The sequence below is a fragment of the Centruroides vittatus genome, unplaced genomic scaffold (genome assembly GCF_030686945.1).
Source record: "Centruroides vittatus isolate TY-2023 unplaced genomic scaffold, ASM3068694v2 scaffold_769, whole genome shotgun sequence".
NCBI classification, from domain to species: Eukaryota; Metazoa; Arthropoda; class Arachnida; order Scorpiones; family Buthidae; genus Centruroides; species Centruroides vittatus.
In genome coordinates, this window is record NW_027122717.1 from 4,207,434 (window position 1) to 4,224,347 (window position 16,914).

The 16,914-nt window shown below is 31.5% G+C and overlaps 1 protein-coding gene across 1 annotated transcript in view; it reads right to left on the reverse strand.

The window, feature by feature from the left end:
• LOC136989794 (EARP and GARP complex-interacting protein 1) overlaps positions 1-15,079 on the reverse strand; it is a 45,386-nt gene extending 30,307 nt beyond the window's left edge. The window contains exons 1-3 of the mRNA XM_067288068.1: positions 14,948-15,079; positions 9,108-9,160; positions 3,706-3,789 (exon numbers count right to left, since the gene is read on the reverse strand). Coding sequence (XP_067144169.1) covers positions 3,706-3,789; positions 9,108-9,149 — 126 coding nt within the window. The 5' untranslated portion in view covers positions 9,150-9,160; positions 14,948-15,079. The remainder of the gene's footprint in view (positions 1-3,705; positions 3,790-9,107; positions 9,161-14,947) is intronic.
• Positions 15,080-16,914: the final 1,835 nt, after the last annotated feature.

The window sequence follows — 16,914 nt, forward strand, 5'->3', positions numbered from 1 at the left end:
GAATATAATATAAAATTTATCTAACAAATGCAATATAATTATGGAAATTCTAATGTTTCTAAATTTTCAACAATAAGCCAAATAAAAGTTTTTAGGTTATAAGTTTGTAATTTTTAAACTAATTTCAAATCCCATAAGATCTAATATACTTTTTTTTTTGTCTCTTTCCACCCTGTATATCCAATTTTGGTTTGGCCAGACCCACATGGGCAACTGGGTGGCAAAGTATAAGGCCCCACTAATCCAGAATAGACTACTCCTAGCAAGTTACTTGCAAGGATTTGACTCCAGGTCTCCAAAGCAGTAGGCTGATGCCTTAAAAGCCTCAGCCATCCAGCCATCAAATTCAATACATTAATAAAATCAATCATTAATATTAATATTTTACCAAGTTTGGATTTTTATAATTTTGAATTATATACTTGATAGTATATGGCATACATCATACCATATTTTTGCAGATTGACGACCATACCACATATAAACAGGGGGAGACTAGCATGCTGGTTACAGTATAAATAAGTAATTATTTGAATTTTAATAATTTTTTTGTTTTTGTAGTTGCAAATATACCATCTTTACAGTATCAAAATTTATATTAAATTTATATTTAATATTTATATTTAATTATATTTAGTCTGTAAATATAACATAAAATTTTTCATAAATTATCTATTCAATTAAATCTATTTCAGTATATCAAAGAATTCTATAAAATTATTTTTGAGCTATAATTAAACTATAGAATTTGTTTACAGTTAGTTCATTAAGCTATTGCATTACATAAAAATTAATAATTAGCAATTACTTTTAATTTTAATTATTAACCTTACCATAAGATGGTGACTTAACTGCATACCTTTAGTTCATATTCCATAGTTTAAACTATCAATAATTAGCTTAATTCTAACCCAAAAATATTTTGATAGTTGCATATGTTTAGCTACTAAAAATTGGGCTATAGGTATATTTATATAAACTCTATACAGTGGGTGATCGGTTAACGAACATAATCTGTTCCAAGACTTTGTTCGCTATCCAAATTGTTCATTAACCGATTATCGATTTACCATAGGTTTTTATGGAAATTTGATTAATTCGTTCTGGAGACTCCAAAAAATAAAAAAATATGTACTTTCTTACTATGTTTATTTATATGTAATAACTAGCTGTTACCTGCGGCTTTGCCCACTCGGATTTTGCAATTTGATAGAAATAACCCTCCCTTGGTACTTCACTAAGGTTCTCAATCATTAGTTGTTATTAATTTGGTAAAATTACTGATTTCTGTTTGTTTCAAACTATGGACGGCTAATGCACCTAAATTCAAGTTTCAAATATTATAGGATTCCGAGATATGATAAATCTGAGTTTAATTTTTTTTCAAAACATAAATGACATTATCTGAAATTCCCTAAATTTAAATAAATAATAAAATGTAAAAATACGGAGCATTCACAAAGATAGAACCTTTGTCGTTGCACACCATCAGTAGTCCATCAAAATTACAAAAATTACGGAGACGACCTTCCCTTTTAGGCTACTGCCTCTGCAACAAACATGCAAAAATGGTAAACCACTGTTTCGCCACTATCACAATAATATTTTTTAAAAAATTAACAAAGTAAAATCGTGGCCAACGTTATTTCAGACACCATAGTAACTATTTAATTTATAACAATCTAAATGTATAAACGTCTCACATGCATGACAATCAAACACGGGTTGTATCAACTTATACTAACTTATAACTTTCTTACAATTAAGGAAAATGAAAATAAGCAAAACGGATAGAAAAGGAATTTTGTAGAGACATGCTCTTGGTACCCGGGGTTTTTCGTAGCGACATGCTCTTGGATAGGACACCACTTCGAAACTCTCCCTTATTCATGACCCTCTTCTTGTCGTAGACCTTTCATCTATTCCTGACTTCGTTGTTTGTCCTCAAGGTTTTCTGTCCATAGTCTATTTTTTCTTTCTAACTTCTTCGACACCTCTCAGTCTCAGATTGTTCTTCTCGAGGTCTGGAGCACTCTTTTTCCCTCCCTACTTCTTCGAGGTTCTCACCATAAGCGGCTCTTTCTCTGTCCATTTGGCCCCAGGGCCCCACACTGTCTTTTGTTCTATTTATTTTTGTGGAAAAGATAATCCTACCCAAGGGCAAAAGAGTTAGATAGGCACACTATAATCGAACAAATATGTAATAACAAATTAGAATTTAAACGGTTCGAACATTTGGCTAAAAAATCATAATACGTAAATATTGTACATTTGGAAATTAAGTTATTACCATCAGAAATAAAAAAATCGCATCTGAAATAGTAGAGTAGAAGCCGTTCTTCCAGTTAAACCTTAATGCTCTCCCCGCAAGGAAATTTTAAAAAATTGCTTCTTAGTGTGTTTCCATGACGTATCCTAACTATGTACCAAATTTCATTACTTTAGGTTCAGCGGTTTGCTCTGGGCAATGATTAATCAGTCAGTCAGTCAGTCAGGACAAGTAGTTTTATATATATATAGATAAAAATACATGTATACTCAGTCTTGCATTTTTATTAGTAATGTTTTTTTCTGTTTGTGGGGGTTAAAGAATCTGTTCAATATTGATTGATTTTCTCTCTTCAAGATTTTTCAGAAGTAATTAATAGCATTGTAATTGTAGAGATCCCCAAGCCTATTAACCTCATTCTGGTTTGGATGCCATTTGGACGCCCATTGTTCTGACATCCTCCAACTTCTTCAAACGATCTTTAATTGCTTGAGACTTCTTGATATATCTTTCATAGCTAAGACTGTGTTTACTGTAGACCTGTTCAAACCATAATGCCTAGCAACATCAGACGTCTTCTGCCCACTCTCTACCTTGGCTATGATCTCTTGATTGGTTTCTATGGTGAGCACAGTTTTTGACATTCCACTGATTTTATGCTCCATAATATTATTAGTTTATTTTTTAAATAGTAAGTTCAGAAAAGCACTTACAAAAATTCAGAGAACAGAAATCAACTAGCGCACAAAAAATTTTTTAAATGCAAAGGCTCGGATGAAATTCAAAATTTGGTATTAAAATGTTAACGAATATCCAATGGGACAGTTAAACTGTCACCTTTCATAAACAAAAACTGACGCAAAACTTAAGGAGTACCCGCCCAACAGTCTTGTAAAGACTATAAAAAATTATTTGTCAGAAAGGTAAACAAAAAACTGAAATTACAAGGGAAAGTTTCAAAATTCAGAGAAATAATAGCCAATCAGTATTGGGTTGAAGATCGATATCAATGTTTTTAGAGCTCCAACAGTTTTGAATTGTCACCTGGAGACAAGGGAAGACAAATTGGTATTCACTATTTTACGTCACTTCTTTTTCTGTATGTTCTGTGAAGTGTTCATTGTCCAAACATAAAAATCTTTCGCAAAAGTGTTCGTTATCCAAAATGTTTGTTAACTGATCACCCACTGTATTTCAAATTTTTATCTTAAAAGTCTTATTTGTCTTAAAATTAATTGCTTATATGACATAGCTGACTACTAAAAAAAGAAACAAAATCATTAATGAATGAGATAAAAGCCAAGAAAAATAATTTAAAATATTCAATTTACTTTCCAGTACTATATTGAAAACTTTACATGTAACTTTCCATTCAATATAAAATTCAGTATTGGAATTTTTTAAAAAAATAATTAAATAATTTTTAAAATGAATACCTGATTTTCAAACTTGAGTGATTGTGTTCCTACAAAAAAACGTGCAATTTCTGTTTCAGCTACCTGGGTACAAAGTGCTCGAGCCTAAATATAATAATAATAATAATAATAATTTGATTTTAAAAAATATTGCACATATTTGTTAACTAATACATAAATAATAATATATAGGATGCACAGTGCAGTCCTTGTAGACTGATGTGTGAGCAAGACACAATAATGAATGCAAGAAGACATAGAAAAATGAAAAACACACATTATAAATAAACAAGAGAAATTAATGAGAACATATGAACAAACACACAAGAAATACATATTTTACTGTCTATGCTGTGTGCAAGAAAACTAGGTCTTTTGTAACAGAAGTGTCTTAATTCATCCTGAAGGATACAGGCAACAAAATTAATGAGTCAGTTAGCATCAAGGTCAAATTCTGTCAATTGCTGAACCCTAGTCTTTTTTGAGTCACCAAAGTATGATAATGCTATACTTCAATGGCAGCTATACTATACTATATTCAGCTATACTTCAATGATAATGCTATACTATTGTGTGATTGGTTGTTGACATATGTCAACAACCAATCACACAATAGAAAGTTGTTTTTGTTCACAATGTTTCATGTATTAAGAAAAATGCATAATGTGAAAAAAATGTTCAATGAAATATTAATCAAAGTTGTAAGATTTATTATGTTTTATTTATAAGTATTTATTTAAGTATTTATTTATTTATTATGTAAGATATATATTGTTTTGTTTAAATTATATAGAGAGAAACTTAATCCAAAATCTTCTCCCAAGCTTTCTTGTTGAACCATAAGTGATTGGATGTCTCCAAAACTTATGTTACAATGGAAATCACTAAAGAACAATAGTTGAAAACAAAGACATTAAAAGACACTGACATTTACTGTTGCATTTATTTTGCCACACTTAGATATCAGCATTAAAAGATCAATATATTTGTAATAATCATATTTGCATGCATTTATTCTAAATAATTTACTTCAATAAAGGCGTCTACACAAAAATGTTTAAGGGAGATAAGATATAATTGATATTTAGAAATTTTCTCCCTTTAACAAATTCCAATTTATAATTGTCAATAGGAAAGTTTTTATATTAAATGAAACAAGAAATATGAAAGAATAAAAATGGTATCTATTACAGGAACCAAAATATTAGTTAAGTATGAAAAATAATGTTTCTTGATGACAATTTCCTATCAAGATCACAATTAACTTGGAAGTAACACCCATTTTTTTACAATTTATTAAACCTATTTTTTCAATATACTAGACAGTTATAATTAAAGGGGAGAATTTAGTTTAGAGCTCCATGTAGAAAACTACTGAACCAAATGTAATAAAATTTGATATTCATACTTTCTCAACCATAGATTTCAATTTTGCAAATAAAAAGTTTACTTCCAAAATTTCCTGATGAAGAAAATTTGGCATTAATGTTTCTGCAATTTGCATATTAAATAAGTTGTGGAACAACTTTAGAATTTATAAAGGATTGCAAAGTGTGTTCAAAGTAGGTTAGCAATAAGTCATGGTGCTTATGTTAACTGATTGCACATTACTTGATAACCTTACTATCAAAGCAGCATCTGCAGTTAAAGAATTTTGGCATTTAAAGTCCCTGTGACAAGATTCTCTGACCATTATTAATGATTTTGTGTTTTGAGAAAATAGAAATTTTCAATGTAAAACCAGGAGGAGTTCACAAACTGGTGGAACCAACAAAAACGAAGGAAGTTGCAACTGCCTTTGTGGAGCAATAAACAGAAATTTCTCAACACAATTGTAGTATCTTGCAATATTACAGTAATTGGAATTGGACATATCCTATCCTACAATGCTGAAAATGTAGCAAATTTGTGGCAAATGTTGGCTATCAAATATCCTGTAGGATATTTCATAGTCATAAATTTTCTATCAATTTCTTTACCAATTTCCAGTGTCATTTAAAATTTAAATGATAAAATTTTTCCAACAAATTTAAATAGGCCTAAATAACAAAATAAGTAACTTGTAAAAAAAAGTTTAGTCTACAGAGACAATGTTATCTTATTTCTCCTTCAAATTTATGTTTATAAATCTATTAACAAAATAAAAATACAATATTTTCATTTTACAAACTAACATTTGTAAAAACAATAGTAAATACTATATAACAGTTATATTAAACAAGCAATTATTTACTGTGACATTGTCACAATGTCAAACTGCAATTTTTAATCATATTTTTAATTTATTTAATATATATGCTCTCCACCTAAAATTAGTAGTGGCTTGTCCCTGTACCTCATACTTTTCCTTTAATAATAGAGTCATGTCTCTCATTTACATAACATCTTTCAGGAGAAAATTTTTGAATTGAAATAATATGACTTCCAGTTTCATCAGAAGTTTATATGTAGTTAACTGGGGCCTCCTGCCCCTAAGGTTTCCATATCTGGTCTCATTTTTCATCTATCTAACTTCATTCTTGAAGATTAAGGAAAGATGGATGAACGACAGTGGGAATTTATAGGTCTACAACTTTTTCAAACTGCAGCCCAACATGAAAAACGCAGCTACAATAAATTAGTTTCACTGCCAACATGATTATATCTTTACTGGCAAACTGTCATTGCAGAAATATATTCGTTTATACATGATTATCTCAGTTCCTGTAAGAGAAATGACATTCATAATTCATCCTGTTTTATTACAAGCAACAATTTTTTGTTGACATGAATAAATGTTGTATTGGAAATTTTTAAACAGAAAAATTTTGTTTTTACACCAAAAAACTAAAAATTTGCACATCAAATCAACTTTTCAAAAGCTTTTTTTCTATTTCTAATGTATGAGAAAATTACATGTATATTTTTGCACATACTTTAAGTACATGGCATGTTTTTTAAGTAAGTACCATTTAAAACAGGACTGCTGCAGTGCTAAGGTTGGTATTCGTGAATGTGTGCTGAGTACCTACATCTGTTGGCTAGCCACAGACGCAATTACGGAAGCATTTATTCTTTTTATGTTTGTTTGTGTGTGTTTAAAATATGTGAGACAATTGAAAATCCCGCCGATTCTGAAGTACATGCGGTGATTTGTTTTTTTAATGCAAAAGACGTGAAAGTGACTGACATTCATCAGCAGATTAGTGAGGTGTACGGTAAAAACATTATGAGCGATGGAATGGTAAGAAAATGGGTTAGAGCAGGCATGTCAAAGATACGGCCCAAAAGACAGTTATTTGTGGCCTGCAACATAAATTCAATAATGCTATTTGTTTATATTTTATCATCTTGATACCAAAGAAAATGTGATATTTTGTACTTAAACAAATAATACTTAATAAACAAAATTGTTGAATGCAATAATTATTATTATTATTATTATTGTTGTTTCATTTTTATTTATTCGTATTACTTAGAGTTATTTATTTTATTTGATTTATTTTTATGTTTAATTTTTTATTTACATTATGTTTTCTCTATTTTGTCTTTTGAATTTCAAATTAAAGTCCATCTTCACAAGATCATTTATTACATAATTCGCACTACTTTGCATATAAAATGAGTGTTTTTGAAATATTAGTAAATTACAGTTTATTCCTGTACTTTGAGTTTTGCAATCCTTATTTTCGGATCAGTTTACAGACCTGCTTCAGACCTGTAAATTGGCTGAAAATGTTTGTTCTGTGATTAAACTTATTGCTGGAAAAGTACAAATGGTGTTTTTTTTTCTTAATTTATTGTCAAATCTCAGGTTATTAATTAAAAAAGAGTTTCTGAGTCAGCTACTTTTGGCTATTTTTTAGAAAATTTTTGGCTACAAAAAGCTAAAAACATCTGGCCCACTGTCATACTCCAGACAAAAAATTGGCACTTAAGTAGTTTGAGTTTGACACCCCTGGATTAGAGCAATTAAAGATAGCTGTACTAATGTCCATAATGAGGAGCATAGTGAGAGACCATCTGTCATTATTGAAGACTTGGGGCCATATTCTGGTCACTTAGCTCTCGTCTCTTCTTTCATCGATGAATGACATCAAATCGAGAGATGAAATTAATCTCTCATACACAGTGGCAATTCTGATCATTCATAACGATCTCGTCTTCATCAATGATGTCACAATACTACTAGGTTGATTATACATGCTCGGGTTATCTGCACGCACAACACAGTATAGAATTTTAACTAATAAAATTGTAAAATTTTCGAAAATGCAGAGTAAGTATTCATAGATCATGTGGCAATGAAAGCACATGTTCAAATAAAGCACATAATTTCAATGAAGTCGATTTTTTGTTTTATAATGGTTTTACAGATTGTAACATCAATTTGTCTCTGAACAAATAAAAATTTTAATAACCTAAGTTAGAAAAGCATGCATACTTAGATATTTTTCGAAATATTACCATCTAATTTCTCCTTAACTATCTAAGTAAGATTAACATCATATTCGATAGTTCAGTAATTGATGTAGGATAATTAAGTAAAAAAAAATGGAATCAGGGGTGTTTCCGAGTAGACACTGGAAAAAAAATCAGAAGCATTTTCTCTCTCGAAATATTCTTTCCCAAGATAGGGAATGTTTTGTAATGTGATCATACAGCACGAGTAGCATCAAGTCGTCTAAATTGGATATAACAAAATCGAGGCGAAAGATGATAGACCAGTTGGAAAACTACTATCCACTCGTCTCTGATAAACAAGAGAAGCAAAGAAAGAAAAAGTTGTCCAGAATCACATTTAGAGAGACATAAACAAATGATTAGCCAATTGGCGACTGGCTTGAGAGAGACAACAGATGAGAGATGATGACCAGAATACGGCCATTGGTGCAGAAAGTTGTTGCAAAAGTTCAAGAAAACAGATACTTCACGATTTTATCATCCAAAACAAAAAGCGTGGCAAGCTCAGTAAGGAGATTGTTTACCTTCATGACAATGTCTGTCCACACATGACTCTAAGAACCAAGCGGCAGGTTTCTATGAGAATGAAATTCAGAAGCTGGTTGTACGATATGAAAAGTGCTTTTATATTGGAGAAAATTATGTTGAAAAGTAGATTAAGGTACAGGCTTTCATGTAAGAATAAAATTATTTTAAAAAATTGCAGTTGTGTTTTTTAATATCAAAATGGTACTTAAAAGACAAGCCTCATATATCTTTTTGTTAATTTTATTAAACAATACTTTTTTATGAGAAATTTATGGATATTATCATAACATTTCTGAAACTTTTCCATATTATATTATCAAAATTATATTTCTATCCACCTTCTATTCATAAATTATAGATAAATACATATCAGAGATTCTCACCAGATCCTATTTATATTTAACTACATGAAAAAAAATGAAATAAATATAAAATTTAATATAAAAAGCTACCTGAAATTCCAAACCATAAATAATAGGTGCATCATCTTCCATTTTAACAATTCCTAAACAACAAAAATTTAAATTTAAATGTAAGAAATTTGAATTATGCATGTTAAGATTTTATATATATTTACAATTTTATTTCTTTGTCAATGTATGTTTTTCTTTTTCACATAATTATTAATATGATTGGAAGACAATAAAATTTCACATATTTTTTTTAATAAAAATGATTTCATAAAATTTTTAAAAATATACATTTTCAAAAAAGCAATTTTTACTGTGTACTAAAAAAGTTAATAAACCCAATATCATATTTTTTCATGATGGCTCATCTAAATTACATTCTCATATTTTAAATTACAAACTCATATCATATTTTCTCAAGATGGCTCATCTAAATTACATTCAAAACATGTAAATAATGCTCTTCCAAAACATAATAATATATTACTTTATAACAACATACAGTTATATTCTTTTACATAAGTCTACCAAATATACCATATTTTTGCAAAATGACCAACTATCCAGGGTATACCATGAAATCAGTTATTTCTGTATGATAAAAACAGGCATGCCAGTTTGTCCCAGAGGAGCATGCTGGTTTAAGTGAGGTTATAGATCACTCTCTAGAGGGCACATTAAAAAAAAAGAAAACAAGTTATGTCATGTAAAAAAAAATGAGCTTTTATTCTAAAACTGTGAAACTGTCAGCATTACATCAAAAACTACAATTATATTTTTAATTTCTTCATTTTGTCTTCATTTTAATGACATAAAATACTTGTGGAATTCCAAAAGTACATTTTTATGTGTATTTTATTGTTATTTGATTCAAAAATGCAAAAATAAACATATTAACCTGCGGTGAATGCTGGATCTCACAAACCCACACAACTTTCATACATACATACATCATACATACTTTGATTTCTGTATGAAACATTCATATTTTGCTTGCAATGAACATACTGCTATGTTACAATATAATGATTTCTTTGATATATCTTAGGAAAAAGTTGAGATTATTGAAAAAAAAAAAAAAAAAGCTTTTACATCTATTAAAACACCTTCTGTATATATAATTGATACTTTTTAGTAACCTAAAAAACATTGTGGAAAAATACATACAAGTTTACTCGCATGGATCTGTCAGACCCAAAGCATTCATTCCCAAGATTTTTCGACACAATTTATCATAGGGTTAAATTTAAGATACTCACCATAAATTATCTCAGCTTACACAGATTAACGTTGGCTTTGTGAAATTTGAGAGGAAGGTGTTATTTTTAAAGTCAGATAGATGTTCAGTGTAGCCCACACTCACTAACTACTAATGTCAATAAGTTGTTAATGGTTTTATTGTCTTGTAAAGAAAAACTTTCTTCTTGATTTTACACCAGTCAAATTACAATGTCAAATTGATTTTAAGTCTATCAAATTATTATTTTACTGTACTCAAAAGAATGCTTTCTTTAATGCTTCATTAACAACTAGTTTCGTTAGATCTGATTAATTTTATATTTTAGCTGCAGTTCAACTGGCATGCTGCCTCCCCCTTTTATATGCAGCATGCTGGTCAATCCATAAAAATATGGTAAGATAATCAAAATTAGCCTGGGATTATTTTCCAGGAAATGATAGATTTACATTATACTTTTAACTATATTTTAAAAATATCTCTTATAAATTTTTAAAAATTTTACAATGTTAATTGTTTGGTCAAGTCTAATGCTGAGAAGTCTATCACCTAATTCGTAATATTACATGTAGAATCTATAATGATATTCATTATATTATATTATTGGGGATACTATAGATTACTATCTATGGAATTTCGGGACTTGAGTATATATCTGAACTGAGGGGACCGAGACGAGTTCAACAATACCCTACTTTTGGACCAGAGACAAAAAATAAAAAAGTTATCATACTTTTTTCGGCGATCGCGCGATGATAGGGAGTTGCGTCGCTCTCCACTAAGTTGGCCTCGCTATCGCGATCGGAAGTCCTGTCGCTTGCCATTAAAATTGCCTTTAGTAGATGTTTCCCCTTTTTTTTACTTTGTTCAAGAACTACCATGAATCGATCACTAGTTTAGCACATGGCGGCGTGTGGTGGCTCCCATACGAGAGGTCAGTCGAGCCGCCATGTTCGCTGCCATAAGTAACATTAACCGAAATGGCGATTGCACGATGATCGGAAGTCGCGTTCGCTCTCTCCGCTCTCGTATCGCGTGTTTAATGCTCCGGGAGATGACCGTAGTCCAACATCATGGTTTGCAGACTTTACCGCAAGATGGCAGTACTAGCGCCTATGGTGCCGTCTTCATGAGAGCATTAAAAAAGTATGGTAAGTGAAAAAGTATGATAACTTTTTTATTTTTCGTCTTCGGTCCAAAAATAGGGTACCGTTGAACTCGTCTCGGTCCCCTGAGTTCCAATATATAATCAAAGTCCTGAAATTCCGTAGATAGTAATCTATAGTACACCCATATTATTAATACATTTTTAAGTGTAATGATTTTTTCTCTAATGATTTTGTTATAAAACTTCAGATCCAGTCCTAAATTTAGAAGCTTTATAATACCACAAAACATTAATATCTTTTGCACTAATTCTATTTCACTTTCACTCACTAATGGCAAAGTGGATAAAAACCACAACCCTGATAGCTAATCATAGGTTCATGTAAGACTAATGGGCTGGCCACATGGAGTTTCCTGTTTTCTTCATGTGTCTAACACACCTAAATAGGAAAGAGTTTCCCATCAAAATTCCTTCCAGAAGACATGCTCCCTTGGCAGATTACCTACATGTTGCATTTCCTTACTCCATCACCCACTTTCATTTTATTTGCTCAATTTCTCACAATTAATGCATCTCTTATGAAGTTATAACAATGGCATATAAATGACTGTTTTACTATATGAAAAACAGCACTAAAGAGGATAAATATAACTACTTGAAATGCATACTTCAAGTTAAAGTTCCAATCTCTCATTTAGCTTATGTGTATTGATAATATTATCCTCTTTAATCTTAATGTTTTTATGTTGTTTTTAAGTGTGTACAGTCCTATAAAGCTAGATTGTCATATAAAAAAGTCAATTAATACTAGAAACAGTAAATTTTATTCACAGTATAGAAATAAGTAACATTATGAAAAAAATTTCTATATTTCATGCAGATTTATGCAAAAAATGTAGAAACATATAGATAAAATTTTATCTCTATAATATATTATTGACAAATTAATAGAGTTGTAAATTATCCCTTTAAGAGAATGCAACCAAAAGGAATTATAAGTTCAAGAGCAATCTTTCAAAAGTTAGGGCTCACTTTCTGCACTGCTACAATTTGCAAAAAACCAGAATAATATCTGAAAATAGTGTTTAAAATTAATGCTTCTCTCTTTATAGAAGACAATTTTATTCAATGCATAAAATACTATTTGAGCCAGATCAGTTCATTGTTAGATACCTTTAAAATTCCATAGAATTGAGTAACTAAGCTAAACTTTCATACAATCAAACTATTAATTCAAAATAAAATATAGAAATTATAAGGTTCTTTTCATAAACAATTCAGAGGAACTTTTAAAAAATTAAAATCAATTTTTGATATATCTGGCCAAACTAGAGAGTTCAAAGAATAATTTGCAGTAAAGCATCTTGTAAAAGGTACATGAATTAACAATGCAGCGATTAATTTGAATTGGGAATTGGAAAAAATTGAGCATTTTCCAGTATTCGGAATAAGAATCGAGCAAGTTTTGTCATGATTTCCAATTCTTAAAATAATTTTTTCGCATTTAATATGAAAATTAATTTATTTCGGTTGGAGATTAAAAATTTTTTAAATTGCAATATTGACAATTAAGTATTAGTTTATTGAAAACTTTCATATTGACAAATCAGAGAGTACATGACAACCTATTCCTGAGTTTATGTTTGTCATGGCAGACTTTTCTTTCATATAGGTGGCATGAGAGATTGCACCTGGTCAATACTAACTCTCACCATTTTTGGCAAGATAGGGTTACATGATGGGATAGTTCTTCAAGTAAAAGAGAATTAGCTGTAATTTCTTTGAGGGTAGTGTTGTAATATTAACATTATCTAAATAAGATTACAAATATATTTTGTAGTATACAATAAAAGCATGCTTATCCACATATAAATGGAGAATTTTCAGGTTTCTTTCAAAATATTGATTCTGGATTTTCCAATCATCTTCCATTCTTGCACTTGATGTTTATTAGTTAATGAATGTATCATACTCATAATGTAAATCATTAATTTTTATAAACTAAATTAAACTTTAGAAAGTATTCAAAAGAATCAGAATTGAGAGAAATTTAGTAGTTAAGGTAGTGATTATTATTTTTAACTCTTTCTGCCTTGTGGGCACTAAGAGAGGCTTTTCAGCAAGATTATGGGTTAGCCCAGATCCATAATGGGGCAGTCAGGTGGGGACGGACAGGACCCAACTTATTCAGACAGACCATCCCTCAGTAATTCCTGGGGTTTATCAACTAATCCAGATTCAATCCCAAGTTCTAGAATGGTAGGTTGCCATCTTAACTGCTCAGCCATCCAGCCTAAAGTAGCAATTTTCAACCAGTGTGCCATAGCAAACTAGAGCACCACATAGTAGTGATGAACAGCACCATTTAACATGTATTATTAAAATTTATTATACATTCAAACATAATTAAAACTATAAATTATTTAATAAGTTTGTAATCCGTTTATTAAAAATACTGTATACAATTTAAACTGTGCATGCATATTTATAGTGCATATTAAAACGTATAAAAAGTAAGGTTACCACTATTAAGGAAACATTAAAAGAAAACACTAGGTTAAGGTGTCAGCCTACTACTCTGGAAAATCCAGGAACAAACCTAATCAAATCAAAAAATCTCATAAATCTTTTAGTAGTGTCACTACCAGGCCACTCCACCATAGGCCCAGCCAAACCCACAATAGGCTCAATAAAAAGGTGCTCTCAGAGTCCACAAGGTGGAAATAATCAGCAAAATAGGGGGAATAAAAATAGACCCTTAGTCTTCCTTGGTTTTTGCTTTTATAGCAATAATTTATAACTTTACAAAACACAGTAATGCCCAAACAGAGATAAAATCCAGTAAGATTGCAGATGTGAATAATACCATTGAAACCCAAACAATGCTATAGTGTATGCCCATAAGAGCAAAAAACTTCAAAGGAACCACACTTCTAAGCACGACCCTTTGCGAGATATAGCACCCCCCAAAATCAGCCTAAAGCCTACTTCCAGACACTATATGGAGTCATGTTGTGTGCTCCAATAAGTGTGTTATATGTTTAACAATCAGTACAGCACAGTATTACTGCTTATTCTCCATGCTCCACATTGGTCAAGGAGAGTGATAGCAAGCACTGACCGACACTGACAGTCGTGTGCCAAGATGCAAGTGAAAGCAAGCACCAAAGTATCCACTCAGGGAAAAGCCCCCACACCCCATAAAACTATATAACATCAAGTACTCCACAAACAATCAAGTGGGCTACTCAAAGCCAGCAGTCACGTGGGCTAAATAGTTAAATGCAACAGACTTAGTGGAGCACGGCACAACTTGCAATCGAGTGCAGCCGATTTCGGGTGCTATATCTCGTGAAGGGTCACACTTAGAAGCATGGTTCCTTTAAATTTGTTTGCTCCTACGGGCATGCTCTATAGCTCTGTTAAGGCCCCAACAGCGTCATTCACATCAACAATTATACCTAAAATCCTGCCAATATACAGAAACACATCACATTTTAGCAGAAAAAATATATTTACAAATTTATTTAACCTTACCTTTTATTTATATTGAGTGGTTTCATATATTATACAAAGCGACTTTAATTTCAAACACGGAGCTGAAATTAAAAGAAAATGTTAAATCTTTCAAACCGCACGAAAATTTTAAAATGCTCGGAAAAAAAGAAAAAATAAATAAATAAATAAAAGACAATATTTAAAATTCGTAAGGTTAAATGCGAGAAATGTAAAATTTATATTAGAAAAACGAAATTAGTAAACAAAACATGAAAATAAATATTCTTAAAACGTAAATACTTGTCCATTAACAGCACTGTAGAAGCTGATTAGGAACGTGTTGCCAACTGTAAAATAATTCTTTTTCTACATGACAATTTAAATGCTTATACGATGAAAAAACTAATTAGCTATACATCAAAAGGAATCAAGTATAATAATTTTAAATTTTGGCTTCTTACTTGGGCAGCCCTATATTTTTCCCTTTATTATTCTTCTGTTATTTAAGGCGCCATTTAACGCTTTTTATTTTAAACTCTGCCTTGTCGTGATGTTTGAAAACAGAGTAATTTTTCATAGTTGTGGAAAACGCGTTTCAATTATTAAAATATATGTCTATAGTGAGATGTTTGATAGTTTTATATTAAGTGATGTATAAAGAATATGCAGTCGAGTCCGCATAAGTCGTCATAGGTATAACTCGACACCGTCGGTTATGTGCGGCCGGATGGCCGAGCGGTCAAGGTTAGCAACCTGTCGGCCTGGGGGACCCGGGATCGAATCTGGATGGGTCGAAAAATCCCCAAGAATTTTTCGGTGGGTTGTCCGTCCGGAGATGTCGATCCCCGTTCCTCACTTCCCGGTCGCCCCATTGTAGGCCTGGGCCGACCCATAATGGGCTTGCTATAAGAGTTCCTCTTAGTGCCCATGGGGCGGAAAGAGTTACAAAAAAAACCGTCGGTTAAATAGTCAATTTTCTGTGGTCCCGGCCGAGTTACATAGGCATTAATGTTAAAGAACTCTGGTTTACTCGACACCGTTCAACTCGTCACCACTGGATAAATCGACATACTTTTTCTGTCCCACATTCGTTTAGACATCTGATAAGTCGATCCCTCCTGAATACACGAGTTCACACCGCACAGTGCAGTGTGAACTCATTTTTTCAGGAGGGGAGTCGAATTATTAATTACGAAATAATTTAATACTAGAGTTAGATGCTATTTCTTATTAACTTTAATAATTATAGTTTATTGTTCAGCATTAATACGAGTTACAAAAATGATTAATTTACTGTGTTTTTGTCATTTCTTACTCCTGTTTTTAGGTATTCGGTATTCGGCCGAATAGTGATTAAATATTCGGTATTCGGTCGAATAGTGATTTAAATATTCGGTATTCGGCCGAATAGTGAAAAACAGGCCGAATACGCCGAATACCGGGTAGTAACCGAATATTCGTTACATCACTAATATCAACGTCACAGCAGAATCAGACTTTGCATTTTCTCACGTCATGCGTTATTTGTAGCACATTTCTGTTAGAAATGAGTGTCCGAAAGCTAACAACGCTTACGCTGAAGGAAAAAATACAAACTTGTTTCTGAATTTGAACGTAAGAAAACTTCGCAAGCCGAATTTGCAAAACAAAAAACAAAAAGCCTTCCAAAAACAACATTGGTGGGAATCCTGAAGAAAAAAAAAAATTAAGAAACTTTTTCTTGAATTTTCGTTGCGGCTGTTTCGAAAACGCCAGAGAAAGTAGCCGTACAAAAATGTCGAAGATGCTCTGGTACGCTTTTTTTTTTTTTTTTTTTTTTTTTTTTAAACTCTTTCCGCCCTGTGGGCACTAAGAGGGCCTCTTTAATAGGCCCATTATGGGTTCGGCCAGGCCCACAATGGTGCGACCGGGTGGTGAGGGACGGGGCCCGACATATCCGAACGGACCACCCCCCGAAAAATTCCTGGGGATTATTCGACCCGTTCGGATTCGATCCCGGGTCCCCC